The sequence below is a fragment of the Lipophrys pholis genome (assembly GCF_963383615.2).
Source record: "Lipophrys pholis genome assembly, chromosome: 7".
In the NCBI taxonomy this organism is placed as follows: Eukaryota; Metazoa; Chordata; class Actinopteri; order Blenniiformes; family Blenniidae; genus Lipophrys; species Lipophrys pholis.
Window position 1 is genome coordinate 469,829 of NC_137638.1, and position 17,485 is coordinate 487,313.

General features: G+C 50.5%; 3 protein-coding genes across 5 annotated transcripts in view; 1 reads left to right on the top strand and 2 right to left on the bottom strand.

Moving 5' to 3' along the window:
- The window catches only part of ntng2a (netrin g2a), a 27,411-nt gene extending 20,861 nt beyond the window's left edge, over positions 1–6,550 (bottom strand). The window contains exons 1-2 of the mRNA XM_080467238.1: positions 6,312–6,550; positions 1,044–1,469 (exon numbers count right to left, since the gene is read on the bottom strand). Coding sequence (XP_080323364.1) covers positions 1,044–1,280 — 237 coding nt within the window. The 5' untranslated portion in view covers positions 1,281–1,469; positions 6,312–6,550. The remainder of the gene's footprint in view (positions 1–1,043; positions 1,470–6,311) is intronic.
- Positions 6,551–7,443: 893 nt separating this feature from the next.
- endog (endonuclease G) lies at positions 7,444–10,223 on the top strand. 2 transcript variants are annotated; one of them, XM_080467252.1, is made up of 6 exons: positions 7,444–7,652; positions 8,948–9,141; positions 9,393–9,534; positions 9,596–9,705; positions 9,782–9,863; positions 9,929–10,223. In XM_080467252.1, exons 1-6 carry the CDS (start codon positions 7,473–7,475, stop codon positions 10,124–10,126), a joined length of 906 nt encoding a protein of 301 aa, XP_080323378.1. In that variant the 5' UTR covers positions 7,444–7,472; the 3' UTR covers positions 10,127–10,223. The 2 variants fall into 2 exon arrangements, with proteins under 2 accessions (XP_080323378.1, XP_080323379.1); XM_080467253.1 differs by having other exon boundaries at positions 9,411–9,534.
- LOC308112027 (transcription termination factor 1-like) lies at positions 10,180–17,445 on the bottom strand. Of its 2 annotated transcripts, XM_080467215.1 has the most exons (12): positions 17,314–17,425; positions 15,627–15,728; positions 14,733–15,542; positions 14,450–14,571; positions 12,346–12,531; positions 12,190–12,268; positions 11,988–12,112; positions 11,167–11,359; positions 11,003–11,095; positions 10,854–10,919; positions 10,637–10,722; positions 10,180–10,541 (listed from the first exon to the last, which is right to left on the bottom strand). In XM_080467215.1, exons 2-12 carry the CDS (start codon positions 15,692–15,694, stop codon positions 10,303–10,305), a joined length of 2,067 nt encoding a protein of 688 aa, XP_080323341.1. In that variant the 5' UTR covers positions 15,695–15,728; positions 17,314–17,425; the 3' UTR covers positions 10,180–10,302. The 2 variants fall into 2 exon arrangements, with proteins under 2 accessions (XP_080323341.1, XP_080323340.1); XM_080467214.1 differs by having other exon boundaries at positions 14,733–15,728; positions 17,314–17,445.
- Positions 17,446–17,485: the final 40 nt, after the last annotated feature.

The following is a 17,485-nucleotide window of genomic DNA, read 5'->3' on the forward strand; positions in this document are numbered from 1 at the left end:
ACGTCAAAAAGTTACAACGAATTTTAAATCTGAAAATTGGTTTTATTCAAATATATTAAAACGTATAATTAATGTTTACCTGAAAGAAAAACTAATGAGGAGGCAAAATTATTGTTATTAGTTTAAAATGTCTTATTCTTATTTCTTTGTAGTGTTTTGGGGGTTTGTTTCCACGACAACGGAGCCTGGACCTGGGAACCTGCAGGGAGTCTGGACCTGAAGGGAGTCTGGACCTGCATGGAGTCTGGACCTGGGAACCTGCAGGGTGTCTGGACCTGAAGGGAGTCTGGACCTGAAGGGAGTCTGGACCTGCATGGAGTCTGGACCTGAAGGGAGTCTGGACTGGAAGGGTTTCTGGACCTGCAGGGAGTCTGGACCTGAAGGGTTTCTGGACCTGCAGGGAGTCTGGACCTGCAGGGAGTCTGGACCTGAAGGGAGTCTGGACCTGAAGGGTTTCTGGACCTGAAGGGTTTCTGGACCTGCAGGGGGTCTGGACCTGAAGGGAGTCTGGACCTGCAGGGAATCTGGACCGGAAGGGTTTCTGCACCTGAAGGGAGTCTGGACCTGCAGGGAGTCTGGACTGGAAGGGTTTCTGGACCTGCAGGGAGTCTGGACCTGCAGGGGGTCTGGACCATGGTCACCCTGCTTCCAGACCTGATCTTCATCCAAACATCAGCTTTACCTTTGACCCTGATGTTTCGACCAATCAGAGACCTTCAGAGCTGTGATCAATCACTGATGTTATTAATCGGTGATGTTAAAAATCTTTCACACAAATTATTATAAATCAATGAGCTCATCAATCAGTGATTGGATGTGATCAATGATTTCAGGAGTGTGATGTCATGAATCAGTCATGTGATCAGATCAACAGTTCATCTGTACTAGATTCACTCTGCTCATGTTAACCTGGAGTTCCACAGGGTTCTGTGTTAGAACCCTTCCAGTGTGTGTGTGTGTGTGTGTGTGTGTGTGTGTGTGTGTGTGTGTGTGTGTGTGTGTGTGTGTGTGTGTGTGTGTGTGTGTGTGTGTGTGAGACTGACCAGTGTGCAGAACCTCTCCGGGGGGTTTCCACAGGTGATCCCGGGCGGGTCAACTTTGATCTGCATCACCTCCTTCATGTTGGTGGGGGGGGGCTGGCAGGCGTAGAACTCCCACCCCGGCCCCCCCTCCGAGCTCCTCAGAGACCGGCACACGTCGTACTGAGAGCCGGCCGGCAGCAGGAGGAGCAGGGGGAGCAGGAGGAGCAGGAGGAGGTGGGGGGGCGGGGGGGGGGACATGCTGGACAGTCAGAGGGAGGGAGTGGTCATCGGGGGGGGAGGGGAGGGGGGGGTCTACATGGTTCCTGCACCAGATCACTTCTTCAAACGGCCGGCGACCAGGGCACCCTGGTGGTCATGGTCTGGTTGTCATGGTAACAGCTGGTTGTCACTGGCTGGCGATCAATGGATGGCCCCGCCCCCTGCAGGCTGGAGAGTAGAAACACAAATAAACTCATGAAAAACTATCCGGGTGAACCAGATGAACCAGGTGAACCAGATGAACCAGGTGAACCAGATGAACCAGGTGAACCAGGTGAACCAGATGAACCAGGTGAACCAGGTGAACCAGATGAACCAGGTGAACCAGGTGAACCAGATGAACCAGGTGAACCAGATGAACCAGGTGAACCAGGTGAACCAGGTGAACCAGATGAACCAGGTGAACCAGGTGAACCAGATGAACCAGGTGAACCAGATGAACCAGATGAACCAGGTGAACCAGGTGAACCAGGTGAACCAGATTAACCAGGTGAACCAGATGAACCAGATGAACCAGGTGAACCAGATGAACCAGATGAACCAGGTGAACCAGATGAACCAGGTGAACCAGGTGAACCAGGTCCTGACGTGTTCGCTGCCCTGCAGCCTCAGGAGAAATAAAGTGAGCAGCGCAGCCGAGCAGTTTGTTTGTTTGTTTGTTTGTTTGTTTGTTTGTTTGTTTGATTGTTTGTTTGTTTGTTTGTTTGTTTGTTTGTTTGTTTGTTTGTTTGATTGATTGTTTGTTTGTTTGTTTGTGGGAGATGATTAAAGGTGGATACAGAGAAACGTCCCTCCTCTTCCTTCACAAGCCACTCAGCTGAAAACAACAATAAACACAGAAGTATGGCAGGAACTTGTACTTGTACCTTTGAATATATGCCTATAGAAGCGATTCAGAGAGATGCAGTATAATATCTTACAGAACGTCTCTCTCTCCATATATGTAGAGTAAACGTACAGCAGGGTTCTCTCTGTTCTAGGAAGAATGGGAAGGTGGAACCATTCCAGGATTTGAACTGAAGGTTCTGAGGGCAGTGTGATCATCAAACAGCAGCTCCAGCCTCGTCCACTGGAACATTAAGAACCTGGAAGAACTCTGGACCGGTTCTGCTCATGATGGGCTGTGGTGACCAGATGGCTGTGAGGAGAACCTCCTTCAGTACGTCTCTGGAGGTCTTTGATGTGGGACTAGATCTCTTTGGAAAGACTAGGACTAGTTATTAACCTCTTTACTGCAAAGTGTTGGAGTACCTGGGAAAGCAGAGTAACTACCTGTAAGGTTAAACCTGCTAACGACTCTGAGATCAAAGCTGAGGAGTCCTGACGACCGCTCCGTGGTTTCCATGGCAACCAGGAAGCGTGAAGTAGAAATATTACATCATCTATATTTCTACTTTGTTGGAATGTTGGTTATAGGTTACCGGTTACCGGTTATAGGTTATAGGTTATAGGTTAACAGTTATAGGTTAACGGTTAACGGTTATAGGTTATAGGTTAACAGTTATAGGTTATAGGTTATAGGTTACCGGTTACCGGTTATAGGTTAACAGTTATAGGTTATAGGTTATAGGTTACCGGTTACCGGTTAACAGTTATAGGTTAACGGTTAACGGTTATAGGTTACCGGTTACCGGTTATAGGTTAACAGTTATAGGTTATAGGTTATAGGTTACCGGTTATAGGTTAACAGTTATAGGTTATAGGTTACCGGTTATAGGTTAACAGTTATAGGTTATAGGTTATAGGTTACCGGTTACCGGTTATAGGTTAACAGTTATAGGTTATAGGTTAACAGTTATAGGTTATAGGTTATAGGTTAACAGTTATAGGTTAATGGTTAACGGTTATAGGTTATAGGTTAACAGTTATAGGTTATAGGTTATAGGTTACCGGTTACCGGTTATAGGTTAACAGTTATAGGTTATAGGTTAACAGTTATAGGTTATAGGTTAACAGTTATAGGTTAACGGTTAACGGTTATAGGTTATAGGTTATAGGTTACCGGTTATAGGTTAACAGTTATAGGTTAACAGTTATAGGTTATAGGTTAACAGTTATAGGTTAACAGTTATAGGTTAACGGTTAACGGTTATAGGTTATAGGTTAACAGTTATAGGTTATAGGTTATAGGTTGCCGGTTATAGGTTATAGGTTATAGGTTAACACTTATAGGTTATAGGTTAACGGTTATAGGTTAACAGTTATAGGTTATAGGTTACCGGTTACCGGTTACCGGTTATAGGTTAACAGTTATAGGTTATAGGTTAATGGTTATAGGTTAAAGGTTATAGGTTATAGGTTATAGGTTATAGGTTAACGGTTATAGGTTAAATGGTCATAGGTTATAGGTTAACGGTTATAGGTCAAAGGTTATAGGTTAACGGTTATAGGTTAAATGGTCATAGGTTATAGGTTAACGGTTATAGGTCAAAGGTTATAGGTTAACAGTTATAGGTTATAGGTAACCGGCTACCGGTTATAGGTTATAGGTTAACAGTTATAGGTTAAAGGTTATAGGTTAACGGTTATAGGTTATAGGTTATAGGTTAACGGTTAAAGGTTAAAGGTTATAGGTTAAAGGTTAAAGGTTAACGGTTATAGGTTAAAGGTTATAGGTTATAGGTTAACGGTTAAAGGTTATAGGTTAAAGGTTATAGGTTAAAGGTTATAGGTTATAGGTTAACGGTTAAAGGTTAAAGGTTAAAGGTTAAAGGTTAACGGTTATAGGTTATAGGTTAACGGTTAAAGGTTAAAGGTTAACGGTTATAGGTTAACAGGTATAGGTTAAAGGTTAAAGGCTATAGGTTATAGGTTAACGGTTATAGGTTAACGGTTATAGGTTAAAGGTTATAGGTTATAGGTTATAGGTGATGAGTCAAAGTAGTAAAGTGAAGTTATTGATAAAGGGTGACGGAGTCAATAAGTTCCTCCAACCTGCCAATCAGATGAAGGCAGATCCTAGACGGAGCGTGTCTTCTCTACATTTATGTTTGTCCTTTTCTCTTACTTATTACTGACATGTTAGTGGTCAAGATCGTCCATCCATCCCTCCCTCCATCTATCCCTCCCTCCCTCCCTCCATCCATCCCTCCCTCCCTCCATTCCTCCATCCATCCATCCATCCATCCATCTTCTCCCTCTTATCCCTCTCCGGGTGGTGGAGGTGTCAGTCTGAGCACCGTCACTCAGATCACATTGACCCATTAAGAACCTTCCTGCAGGTGGAGAGCCCACAGGAAGGTGGAGAGCCCACAGGAAGGTGGTGAGCCCACAGGAAGGTGGAGAGCCCACAGGAAGGTGGAGAGCCCCCAGGAAGGTGGAGAGCCCCCAGGAAGGTGGAGAGCCTACAGGAAGGTGGAGAGCCCACAGGAAGGTGGAGAGCCCCCAGGAAGGTGGAGAGCCCACAGGAAGGTGGAGAGCACACAGGAAGGTGGAGAGCCCACAGGAAGGTGGAGAGCCTACAGGAAGGTGGAGAGCCCACAGGAAGGTGGAGAGCACACAGGAAGGTGGAGAGCCCCCAGGAAGGTGGAGAGCCCACAGGAAGGTAGAGAGCCTACAGGAAGGTGGAGAGCACACAGGAAGGTGGAGAGCCTACAGGAAGGTGGAGAGCACACAGGAAGGTGGAGAGCCTACAGGAAGGTGGAGAGCCTACAGGAAGGTGGAGAGCACACAGGAAGGTGGAGAGCCCACAGGAAGGTGGAGAGCACACAGGAAGGTGGAGAGCCTACAGGAAGGTGGAGAGCCTACAGGAAGGTGGAGAGCCCACAGGAAGGTGGAGAGCCCCCAGGAAGGTGGAGAGCACACAGGAAGGTGGAGAGCACACAGGAAGGTGGTGAGCCCACAGGAAGGTGGAGAGCCCACAGGAAGGTGGAGAGCCCCCAGGAAGGTGGAGAGCCCCCAGGAAGGTGGAGAGCCTACAGGAAGGTGGAGAGCCCACAGGAAGGTGGAGAGCCCCCAGGAAGGTGGAGAGCCCACAGGAAGGTGGAGAGCACACAGGAAGGTGGAGAGCCCACAGGAAGGTGGAGAGCCTACAGGAAGGTGGAGAGCCCACAGGAAGGTGGAGAGCACACAGGAAGGTGGAGAGCCCCCAGGAAGGTGGAGAGCCCACAGGAAGGTAGAGAGCCTACAGGAAGGTGGAGAGCACACAGGAAGGTGGAGAGCCTACAGGAAGGTGGAGAGCACACAGGAAGGTGGAGAGCCTACAGGAAGGTGGAGAGCCTACAGGAAGGTGGAGAGCACACAGGAAGGTGGAGAGCCCACAGGAAGGTGGAGAGCACACAGGAAGGTGGATAGCCTACAGGAAGGTGGAGAGCCCACAGGAAGGTGGAGAGCCCCCAGGAAGGTGGAGAGCACACAGGAAGGTGGAGAGCCCACAGGAAGGTGGAGAGCCCACAGGAAGGTGGAGAGCCCCCAGGAAGGTGGAGAGCCTACAGGAAGGTGGAGAGCCCCCAGGAAGGTGGAGAGCCCACAGGAAGGTGGAGAGCACACAGGAAGGTGGAGAGCCCACAGGAAGGTGGAGAGCCTACAGGAAGGTGGAGAGCCCACAGGAAGGTGGAGAGCACACAGGAAGGTGGAGAGCCCCCAGGAAGGTGGAGAGCCCACAGGAAGGTAGAGAGCCTACAGGAAGGTGGAGAGCACACAGGAAGGTGGAGAGCCTACAGGAAGGTGGAGAGCACACAGGAAGGTGGAGAGCCTACAGGAAGGTGGAGAGCCTACAGGAAGGTGGAGAGCACACAGGAAGGTGGAGAGCCCACAGGAAGGTGGAGAGCACACAGGAAGGTGGAGAGCACACAGGAAGGTGGAGAGCACACAGGAAGGTGGAGAGCCCTCAGGAAGGTGGTGCTCGGTGTGGGACATGAACCCTCTACCTTGAGACTGAGAGTGTGACGCTCTACCTACTGAGCTGGCCCCCCCCGGGGGGGTCAAGATCAATTAATACATAAAAATCAATAAATAATTATCAATAAAGATAAATCAGTCACTGATGTCCAACCTGTCTGTCTCTCTCACCTGTCTGTGTTTCTGGGTTGATTCTTGATGATCTGGTCAAACATTGGTCTCCTCCTCTTCCTCCTCTTCCTCCTCTTCCTCTTCTCTTAATCTTTCTTTTCTTCAGCGTTTGTTTTAATCCTTTTTAGCTCCAAACACAGTGAAGTCTGGAAGAGTTCTGATTCTCTGCTGGTAACTCCTCCTCTTCTTCCTCCTGCTCTGAAACTCCTCCTCCTCTTCTTCCTCCTCCTCTTCTTCCTCCTGCTATGAAACTCCTCCTCCTCTTCTTCATCCTGCTATGAAACTCCTCCTCCTCTTCTTCTTCATCCTCCTCCTCCTCTTCTTCCCCCTCTTTGCGGATCAGGAGGGGTTTCTGCCGTTTCCATGGAGACGGAGTTGGAGCATTTTGCAAAAGTTGTGTTTTCACTCAAAACACTAGAAGTTGTGTTTGCTGGGGAGCCGGTTGCCGTGGTAACGGAGCCTGAACATTATTGAGGTTTTCTTCTCTTCCAGAACTTTCCTGTTGATGTTGAGGAAGATTCTGGAACTAATTCATCACTTCCTGAGCTTCTGGATGAAATATGTTTTCACACGTTACCCTCCACCTGGGGGGCCAGCCGGTCCCTCCTCCCCTCCACCTGGGGGGCCAGCCGGTCCCTCCCCTCCTCCACCTGGGGGGCCAGCCGGTCCCTCCCCTCCTCCACCGGGGGGCCAGCCGGTCCCTCCTCCCCTCCACTAGGGGGACAGCCGGTCCCTCCCCTCCTCCACCGGGGGGCCAGCCGGTCCCTCCTCCCCTCCACCTGGGGGGCCAGCCGGTCCCTCCTCCCCTCCACCTGGGGGGACAGCCGGTCCCTCCTCCCCTCCACCGGGGGGCCAGCCGGTCCCTCCTCCCTTCCACTAGGGGGACAGCCGGTCCCTCCCCTCCTCCACCGGGGGGCCAGCCGGTCCCTCCTCCCCTCCACCTGGGGGGCCAGCCGGTCCCTCCCCTCCTCCACCTGGGGGGCCAGCCGGTCCCTCCTCCCCTCCACTAGGGGGACAGCCGGTCCCTCCCCTCCTCCACCGGGGGGACAGCCGGTCCCTCCTCCCCTCCACCAGAGGGCCTTCCGGTCCCTCCCCTCCACCGGGGGGCAGCAGAGCTCCGGAAGCCGCCGCCTCCAGCCTCCGGACCGGAGAAGCGGCATCATGAGGATCTGGACTCGGACCGCAGCGACCTTGGTGCTCGGAGCGGGACTCGGGGCCGCAGCGACCCGCCTGCAGAGCGACCGAGGCCGGCATGAAGAGGAGCAGCGAGCCGGGCTGCTGAGCCGCGTCCCGGTCCTCCCGGTACCGGGAGTCCCCACGGTGCAGGCGTCCGAGCTGACGGTGTGTGTGTGTGTGTGTAGTAATAGTATTTTATAGAGTGTTGACGTACACATAAACAAAAATAAAACCATCTAGTCAGTAGGATATTAACAGACGACCAGTTCAAACTACAACTAGTTCTGGGTTTAAAATACTATTTGAAGTAGTTACTGAATTAATATTCTTATATTTCATAGCTTACATCAATTTAAATACTGAGGAGCACATATCTGCCTTTTCATTATCATGTTTTTATATTTCATGTTTAGCTGCTTCCTTCTTCCTCAGTTATTATTTCTGCTGCTGTCTTCATTTAAATGTCCAGAGGACAGAGGACAGAGGACAGTTCAACTCATGTGTTGACAGGCGGCAGCTCTTCTCTGCTGCAGTGCTGGAACTTTACTGTGAAAGAACTGGGTTTAGTCTGGAACTTTACTGTGAAAGAACTGCGTTTAGTCTGGAACTTTACTGTGAAAGAACTGGGTTTAGTCTGGAACTTTACTGTGAAAGAACTGCGTTTAGTCTGGAACTTTACTGTGAAAGAACTGGGTTTAGTCTGGAACTTTACTGTGAAAGAACTGCGTTTAGTCTGGAACTTTACTGTGAAAGAACTGCGTTTAGTCTGGAACTTTACTGTGAAAGAACTGCGTTTAGTCTGGAACTTTACTGTGAAAGAACTGGGTTTTGGGTCTGTTGCCATAGCGACCGATGGAATCCCGGCTCCACTGATGAAGCTTTGCATTCTGGTTGTTCAAGCGAGTAACTCAAGGTTCACATACTCAGAGTTTAGGGATCTAATGCAGATCAGCTGTTTTTCAACCGGAAACAGAGTTCAGGAGAGACTCATGGTCCGTCCAAATTGTCCCTCCTGTCTCCTTGTCTGTCCACTTCTCCTTCACCCCGGAAGGGTTCTGTGTAGCGGCCATGATGAGGGTCTGAGTTCTCAATAAGCAAAGGAAAGGAGGCTTGATGCTTCCTTTAGAACCTCCTTTAGGAAGCCTCCTAACTCCTTTCCTAACTCCTTTAGGAAGCCTCCTAACTCCTTTAGGAAGCCTCCTAACTCCTTTCCTAACTCCTTTAGGAGGCCTCCTAACTCCTTTAGGAAGCCTCCTAACTCCTTTCCTAACTCCTTTAGGAGGCCTCCTAACTCCTTTAGGAAGCCTCCTAACTCCTTTAGGAAGCCTCCTAACTCCTTTCCTAACTCCTGTGACATCATCCAGGGGTTCAGGTAAAGTCCATAGTTAAGGAGTGAGGAGGGACGATCCGGACGTCCCCCCAGGTGTGTGCGTGTTGTTGATCTTCTCTGATTGGTCCAGGTGAGTCCAGGTGCGTCCGGAGCAGTGATGAAGTATGGCTTCCCCTCATTGGCCAACATCAAGAGCAGAGAGTCCTACGTCACGTCCTATGAGCCCCGCACACGCACGGCATCATGGGTAATAGAGAGGCTGAGCCCCGCCTCCCTGACCGGACCGTCGGACAGGAAACACTGTGACTTCAAGGAAGACGACAGGTGAGACACACACACACACACGCTCTGACACACACACACACACACACACACACACACGCTCTGACACACACACACACACACACACACACGCTCTGACACACACACACACACGCTCTGACACACACACACACACACACACACACGCTCTGACACACACACACACACGCTCTGACACACACACACACGCTCTGACACACACACACACACACACACACACACACACACGTTGACCCGGTTCCGTTGCTCGGCAGCGTTCACGTCTACCACAGATCCTCCAATGCAGACTACCGGGGGAGTGGCTTCGACCGAGGTCACCTGGCCGCTGCAGCCAATCACAAGTGGAGTCAGAAAGCCATGGAGGACACCTTCTACCTGAGCAACGTGGCGCCGCAGGTAACCTCTCACACGTTCTCACGGTGTCCCGCTGCGTTCTGACGCTCACCGTGTCTCCTAGAACCCTCACCTGAACCAGAACACCTGGAACGACCTGGAGAAGCTCAGTCGCTCGCTCACCAAGCGCTACCTTAATGTGTACGTGTGCACCGGGCCGCTCTACCTGCCCAGGTAACTCACCGTCTTCCTCAGGGGGCGGGGCCACAGCCAGGGGGCGGGGCCACAGCCTCACCTTGTGTGTTTACAGGCAGGAGGCCGACGGGAAACTCTACGTTCACTATCAGGTCATTGGACGGAACCACGTCGCCGTGCCGACGCACTTCTTCAAGGTGAGGTCCGGGTTCACCTGTTGCCTTGACGACGAGCACAATGGTAACCCATCCCGTCTCCTCAGGTCCTGATCCTGGAGCAGATGGACGGCAGGGGGGTGGAGCTTCGCTCATACGTTTTACCAAACGAGCCAGTCAGCGACCAGGTCCCTCTGGAGCGCTTCCTGGTTCCCATAGAAACCATCGAGAGGGCGTCAGGACTCCTCTTCGTCCCAAACATCATGAAGAGGAGCAGCAGCCTGCAGGCCATCGCCCCCCACTGAGCTGTGTGTGTGTGTGTGTGTGTGTGTGTGTGTGTGTGTGTCAGAGCACCATGCAGGAGGTGAAAATCTTTATTCCAGTTCATAATAAAAAATGTATAAAAAGAAAAACAAACTGTCTCTTTAAATTAAAGTGGTCCAGCGTCTCCTCCAGGTGAGCAGATTCAGTTAACAGCCAATCAGAGAGGGGGGCGTGGCTTGTCACTCCCTACAGTCTGTAGCTGTATTTCGATTGGTAGTCCACTGTTGTCCACCTCCACCTCCTCCTCCACCTCCTCCTCTGTGAAGATGAAGGACAGCTGGTGGTCATTCTCAAGCCCCGCCCCCTCTCTGTGATGCCCCGCCCACTCTTTCATGCAACACCTCAGCCTATCCTCCAGCTGAGGAAGTACGCTGTCGTGCAGGAAGTCCAAGATCTCTGAGGACGGAGACGACAAGCCGTCAGACAAATACTGTAGTACTGTGGAAAATACTGAAGTTATGTAGAACATAATGTAGTACTTTAATACTCACCTCCAAATGATAAACTGGTCCAGTGAGGAACTTTGTGGAATTTAAGCCTCTGAAAAGTCTTCTGGACACAAGAGGGAGTTACATTCCTGAAACACACAGTACTGTTACTTCTACTGCAGTACCTCTACTGCAGTACCTCCACTGCAGTACCTCTACTGCAGTACCTCCACTGCAGTACCACTTCCTCAGCGAAGCCCAGCAGCAGTTTTCTTCTCACCCGATTTGGTCGGCGACCAGATTCCAGTCCACGTCTGCCACGTCGTCCACATTCATCTGGTACAAACTACACACACACACACACACACACACACGTTAGTATGTGTCAGGTCCAGGTCCGGTCCTGGTCCGGTCCGGTCCAGGTCTTACGTGTTGATCAGCAGGATCTTGGCCAGGACTCCATCGGTTCCGTGGTTGAAGATCCGGCGGCCTCGGGTCAGGCGCAGCTGCAGGATAGAAAACCTGGAACGGAACATGTGGAGTTAAGGAAGTGGACCACGGCTCTGCAGAACCCGGGAAGTACCGGTACTCACCACTTGAGGCGACACTGAGACCAGGCCCGGGTCTGGACCTGCTCGCTGATCTTCTTCCATGGTAGTTTGGCACACAGCTGGTCTCTGCTCAGACCAGAACCAGGATTCTGCTGGACCAGGGTCACCAGGTGAGTCCTGACGGCCTTCTTTAACCTGGACTCCTCAGAGGAGTCCCAGGAACCGTGACAGGAACCTGCACACGTTCAGGAAACGGGGAGGGGGTGGCACGCTCACAGGTCAATCAGAGGTCACAGGTCAATCAGAGGTCAATCAGAGGTCAAAGGTCACAGGTCAGTCACAGGTCAATCAGAGGTCAGTCAGAGGTCAATCAGAGGTCAAAGGTCACAGGTCAGTCACAGGTCAATCAGAGGTCAGTCACAGGTCAATCAGAGGTCAAAGGTCAACCAGAGGTCAATCAGAGGTCACAGGTCAATCAGAGGTCACAGGTCAATCAGAGGTCAATCAGAGGTCAAAGGTCACAGGTCAGTCACAGGTCAATCAGAGGTCAGTCACAGGTCAATCAGAGGTCAATCAGAGGTCACAGGTCAATCAGAGGTCAGTCAGAGGTCAAAGGTCAGTCACAGGTCAATCAGAGGTCAGTCACAGGTCAATCAGAGGTCACAGGTCAATCAGAGGTCACAGGTCAATCAGAGGTCAATCAGAGGTCACAGGTCAATCAGAGGTCAGTCAGCGGTCAATCAGAGGTCAATCAGAGGTCACAGGTCAATCAGAGGTCAGTCAGAGGTCAATCAGAGGTCAATCAGAGGTCAGAGGTCACAGGTCAGTCACAGGTCAATCAGAGGTCAGAGGTCAGCTCGTACTCAGGCTGTTGAAGCGTTTCTGCAGAGCGTACACGCTGCGGCCCATCTTCTCAGAAATGGTTCTCCAGTCGTTTCCATGGCGTTGATGGAGCTTCTTCAAGGTGCTGAGCTCCTCCTCTGAGAACCTGAAGGAAGACACCCATCACTGCTGGTCCAGACACCGACACCCCCGTCAGACCAACACCTGGAACTGCAGTCTCACCTGCCCATGTGGTTGGTCTGGTCGAAGAGCTTCCTGGCTCTGATGTAGACCTGCTCACAGGTCCGAGGGATCCCTTCGGCTGCAGAGACAGTCGGGGTGTTTCCGTCAGTTCATGGGTGGAGGAGCTCTCACCTGACTGTTGGCATGGTTACGTACCGATCCTCTCCAGGAAGTGATGCTGCACCTTCAGCCTCTTGATCTCCGCCTCCTGCTCTTTGTAGCGTCGAGGGAAGAGCAGCTGTTCGGCCGACTGGATCCCCGTCAGAACCAGGAAGTCGGAGACGTTTTCAGAGATCTGTCGGTTCTCCTCCTGACTGCAGCGGCCCGTACGCACAGAAACACCTTCAGCAGGACAGAGGGGAGGAACAGCCAAGTCACTAGGTCCGTCCCAATTGTCCCTCCTGTCTCCTTGTCTGTCCACTTCTCCTTCACCCCGGAAGGGTTCTGTGTAGCTGCCATGATGAGGACTGTCTGAGTTCTCAATAAGCAAAGGAAAGGAGGCTCGTTGCTTCCTTTAGAACCTCCTTTAGCCTAGGAACCACGGATGCTTCCTTTAGCTTAGGAACCACTGATGGATCCTTTAGAACCTCCTTTAGCCTAGGAACCACTGATGCTTCCTTTAGAACCTCCTTTAGCCTAGGAACCACTGATACTTCCTTTAGCTTAGGAACCACTGATGCTTCCTTTAGAACCTCCTTTAGCCTAGGAACCACTGATGCTTCCTTTAGAACCTCCTTTAGCCTAGGGACCACTGATGCTTCCTTTAGCTTAGGAACCACTGATGCTTCCTTTAGAACCTCCTTTAGCCTAGGAACCACGGATGCTTCCTTTAGAACCTCCTTTAGCCTAGGAACCACTGATGGTTCCTTTACCAAAGGAGACCAGCTCATGTTCCCCCACAATTCCTTGCGGTGACAACATTTAAAGGAACCCGCTCATCGGAGCGTTCAGGGAAACTCAGGATGACTGAAAAAGGAGCAGATCATGTAAGTTACCAAAGCAATAATCTGCCTAGAACCACTTGGAACCATCTAGAACCCAGAGGAACCTTTTGTAGTTCATTTTCAGAAACTTGTAGTTCTTTCCTCACCATGGCAGACGTCACTAACTAGAGCCGCCGTCGCTTTATTATGACGTCACTAAGGGAAAGTCTGACTGCCTCACCACCGTGATCTCCTTTACTAACTCCTTTAGGAAGCCTCCTAACACCTTCACTAACTCCTTTAGGAAGCCTCCTAACTCCTTTAGGAAGCCTCCCAACACCTTTACTAACTCCTTTAGGAAGCCTCCTAACTCCTTTAGGAAGCCTCACTAACTCCTTTAGGAAGCCTCCTAACACCTTTCGTAACACCTTTAGGAAGCCTCCTAACACCTTTCACTAACTCCTTTAGGAAGCCTCCTAACACCTTTAGGAAGCCTCCTAACACCTTTACTAACTCCTTTAGGAAGCCTCCTAACTCCTTCACTAACTCCTTTAGGAAGCCTCCTAACACCTTTACTAACTCCTTTAGGAAGCCTCCTAACACCTTCACTAACTCCTTTAGGAAGCCTCCTAACTCCTTCACTAACTCCTTTAGGAAGCCTCCTAACACCTTTACTAACTCCTTTAGGAAGCCTCCTAACTCCTTCACTAACTCCTTTAGGAAGCCTCCTAACTCCTTCACTAACTCCTTTAGGAAGCCTCCTAACACCTTTACTAACTCCTTTAGGAAGCCTCCTAACTCCTTCACTAACTCCTTTAGGAAGCCTCCTAACACCTTTACTAACTCCTTTAGGAAGCCTCCTAACTCCTTCACTAACTCCTTTAGGAAGCCTCCTAACACCTTCACTAACTCCTTTAGGAAGCCTCCTAACACCTTTACTAACTCCTTTAGGAAGCCTCCTAACACCTTCACTAACTCCTTTAGGAAGCCTCCTAACACCTTTCCTAACTCCTTTAGGAAGCCTCCTAACACCTTTCACTAACTCCTTTAGGAAGCCTCCTAACTCCTTTAGGAAGCCTCCTAACACCTTTCACTAACTCCTTTAGGAAGCCTCCTAACACCTTTACTAACTCCGTGACGTCATCCAGGGGTTCAGGTAAAGTCGATAGTTAAGGAGGTAGGATGGACTTTTTAGACGTACTGAGTGTCTCTGTTGGAGGAGGCGTGGCCTCTGTTGGAGGGGGGTGGCCTATGTGTTGGAGGGGCGTGGTCTCTGTGTTGGAGGGGCGTGGTCTCTGTGTTGGAGGGGCGTGGCCTGTGTGTTGAGGGGGCGGTACCTTGTTGTTTGAAGACCCTGAAGCGATGGAGATCGTATCGGAGTAATTTACGAATCTGATGGACGGACTTCTTCTTCACGCCAGGGAAAAACTCCTGAAGCTCCTCCAACTCAGAGTCCAACCTGAGGAGACCATCATCACCATCACCATCACCATCACCATCCTCACCACCATCCTCTTCCTCACCACCATCCTCTTCCTCACCACCAGTCAGTTCGGTCCTCTGACACTAACTGCCACCATGTGAACAATTCAACGTAGAGATAAACCAAAGTGAACTCACCCTATTTCTTCAAGATGCTCCTCGTCTTCATGGTCCTGAGGGGAGGAACGAGCAGGAGGAGGAGGAGGAGGAGGAGGAGGAAGAGGAGACTCCTCCGCAACCTCTGACCTCCTCCTCTTCTTCTTTGATTTACTTGGAGGAGGAGGAGGAGGAGAAGGAGGAGGAGGAGATTCCTCCACAACCTCTGACCTCCTCTTCTTCTTCTTTGTTTTACTTGGAGGAGGAGGAGGAGGAGAAGGAGGAGGAGGAGAAGGAGGAGGAGGAGATTCCTCCACAACCTCTGACCTCCTCTTCTTCTTCTTTGTTTTACTTGGAGGAGGAGGAGGAGGAGAAGGAGGAGGAGGAGAAGGAGGAGGAGGAGATTCCTCCACAACCTCTGACCTCCTCTTCTTCTTCTTTGTTTTACTTGGAGGAGGAGGAGGAGGAGAAGGAGGAGGAGGAGAAGGAGGAGGAGGAGATTCCTCCACAACCTCTGACCTCCTCTTCTTCTTCTTTGTTTTACTTGGAGGAGGAGGAGAAGGAGGAGGAGAAGGAGGAGATTCCTCCACAACCTCTGACCTCCTCTTCTTCTTCTTTGTTTTACTTGGAGGAGGAGGAGAAGGAGGAGGAGGAGGAGACTCCTCCACAACCTCTGACCTTCTCTTCTTCTTATTAGGAGGAGGAGGAGGAAGAGGAGACTCCTCCACAACCTCTGACCTTCTCTTCTTCTTCTTCTTCTTCGTTTTACTTGGAGGAGAAGGAGGAGGAGGAGGAGGAGAAGGAGGAGAAGGAGGAGGAGAAGGAGGAGATTCCTCCACAACCTCTGACCTCCTCTTCTTCTTCTTTGTTTTACTTGGAGAAGGAGGAGGAGGAGAAGGAGGAGGAGGAGAAGGAGATTCCTCCAGAATCTCTGACCTCCTCTTCTTCTTTGTTTTACTTGGAGGAGGAGGAGGGGGAGGAGGAGGAGGAAGAGGAGGCTTCATGATGAAAAAGGAGCAGTTCTGTTGGTTGTTGGAGCTGCAAAAGAAGAAAGAGGAGCTGAAGCGACCCTAGCCACGCCAGCCAATCAGCATCCTGGATAACAACCCAGGAAGTACTTCCTGTTCCTGCAGGGTTCTGCAGAGTCCACCCTGGAGAACCTGGTTCCTCCTTCAGAATGGTTCTCCTGCTCTAGAAAGCTTTGAAGGGTCTCGTCCTAAATCATCTCAGACTGACTTGTAGAAGATCAAAGCTCCAGACCTCTGAGGTCATCAGGAAGAGGTTGACTCACTGTCCCTACAGTCAGAAGAAACAAGGTGAAGCAGCTTTTAGTTCCTACCTCCTCACCTGTGGAACAAAGTTCCTGAACACCTGAAGCCTGCTGACACACTCACTTCTTTTAAATCAGGACTTCAAACATTCCTAGATGTACAGGATGTAGAATCAACAATAGACTCTACTTAGTAAACTAATGTGAATAAATCTCTTATCTTATTATTATACTTTTTATCCTGTTTTTAAATCCCCTGAACCGACCAGAGTGGATTCCAAATTTAAAGATTCACCTTTGTGACACTTTATAATTTAAAGGTAAACGTGCCAGAGGAGGCAGAATAATACTTGGGTTTTACTCTTTGTACTTAACAAAAGAAACTACATTACAAGTATTAATTTGAGGTTTAATTGTCCTTGTACCTACGAAGGAAGGGGAGCAGAGACCTTGACTGGACCAGAAAGGTTAAAGGTCATCACCCCTCCTGATGGTGCTCTGCTGGGTTCGGCTCCTGGCCAAGCTTCCTGATGTCTTTTATGTATTTCTGTCCTTTCAGTGTAAAGCACTTTGAATGGTGCTCTAGAAATACATTTGCCTTGCCTTGCCTTGCCTTGCCTTGCCTTGCCTTGCCTTGCCTTCCCTGACCGACTTCATCATCTGGAGTCTGAACTGCTTTGGAGAACTGAAGACCGAAACGCTGGAGCTGAAAATAGGATGAAGTTAAAAAGTTTCACATCTTTTATTCAACTTTGTTGTTTGTTGTTTCCTGAAGCTCAGAGATTAACGTTCATCCTCGTTCTGTTGTTTCACTGTGAATTCTTTAGGTGTTTCCTCTCTCAGTCTCTGTGCAGCCTGGAACCTGGAGCTGCCCGGAACCTGGAGCTGCCCGGAACCTGGAGCTGCCTGGAACCTGGAGCCGCCGCGGTGCAGCCCGGAACCTGGAGCCGCCGCGGTGCAGCCCGGAACCTGGAGCCGCCGCGGTGCAGCCTGAATGTCGCCATGTGGCACTAAACTATTCTGGTTTTATTTTCCTCAACCGGTGTTGCAGATTAACTGGTTTGCGTTTATAACTGGTGACCGACGTCCTTCAGCGTCCGTCGCTGCTGCCGCGGCCAGCAGACGTTACCGGAGAATCAATAAAAAAAACAAGACGTTACCGGAGAATCAATAAAAAAAACAAGACGTTACCGGAGAATCAATAAAAAACAGAAAACTCCTGCTGGATCCGGTTTCCAACACCGGACTGAAAGGACGTCGGTCATCAGGTAACACGGACACCACTTCATTCGGAACACAGGACTGGTGCCGGACCAGAACGGACTCGGGTCCGGGTCTCCAACACAGACTCACCTGTGAAGATCCGGATCAGGGATGAGTTCCGCTGGTGATCCGGTTCAGTCGCTGGTGATCCGGTTCAGTCCGGTCCACTTCAGACTGAGTTGTTTTGGAGGCACGCGGCCGCAAAGTGGCACGCCGCGAGGTGACTTCCGGTCTACTCACCGCGCATGTGTAAAATACGACT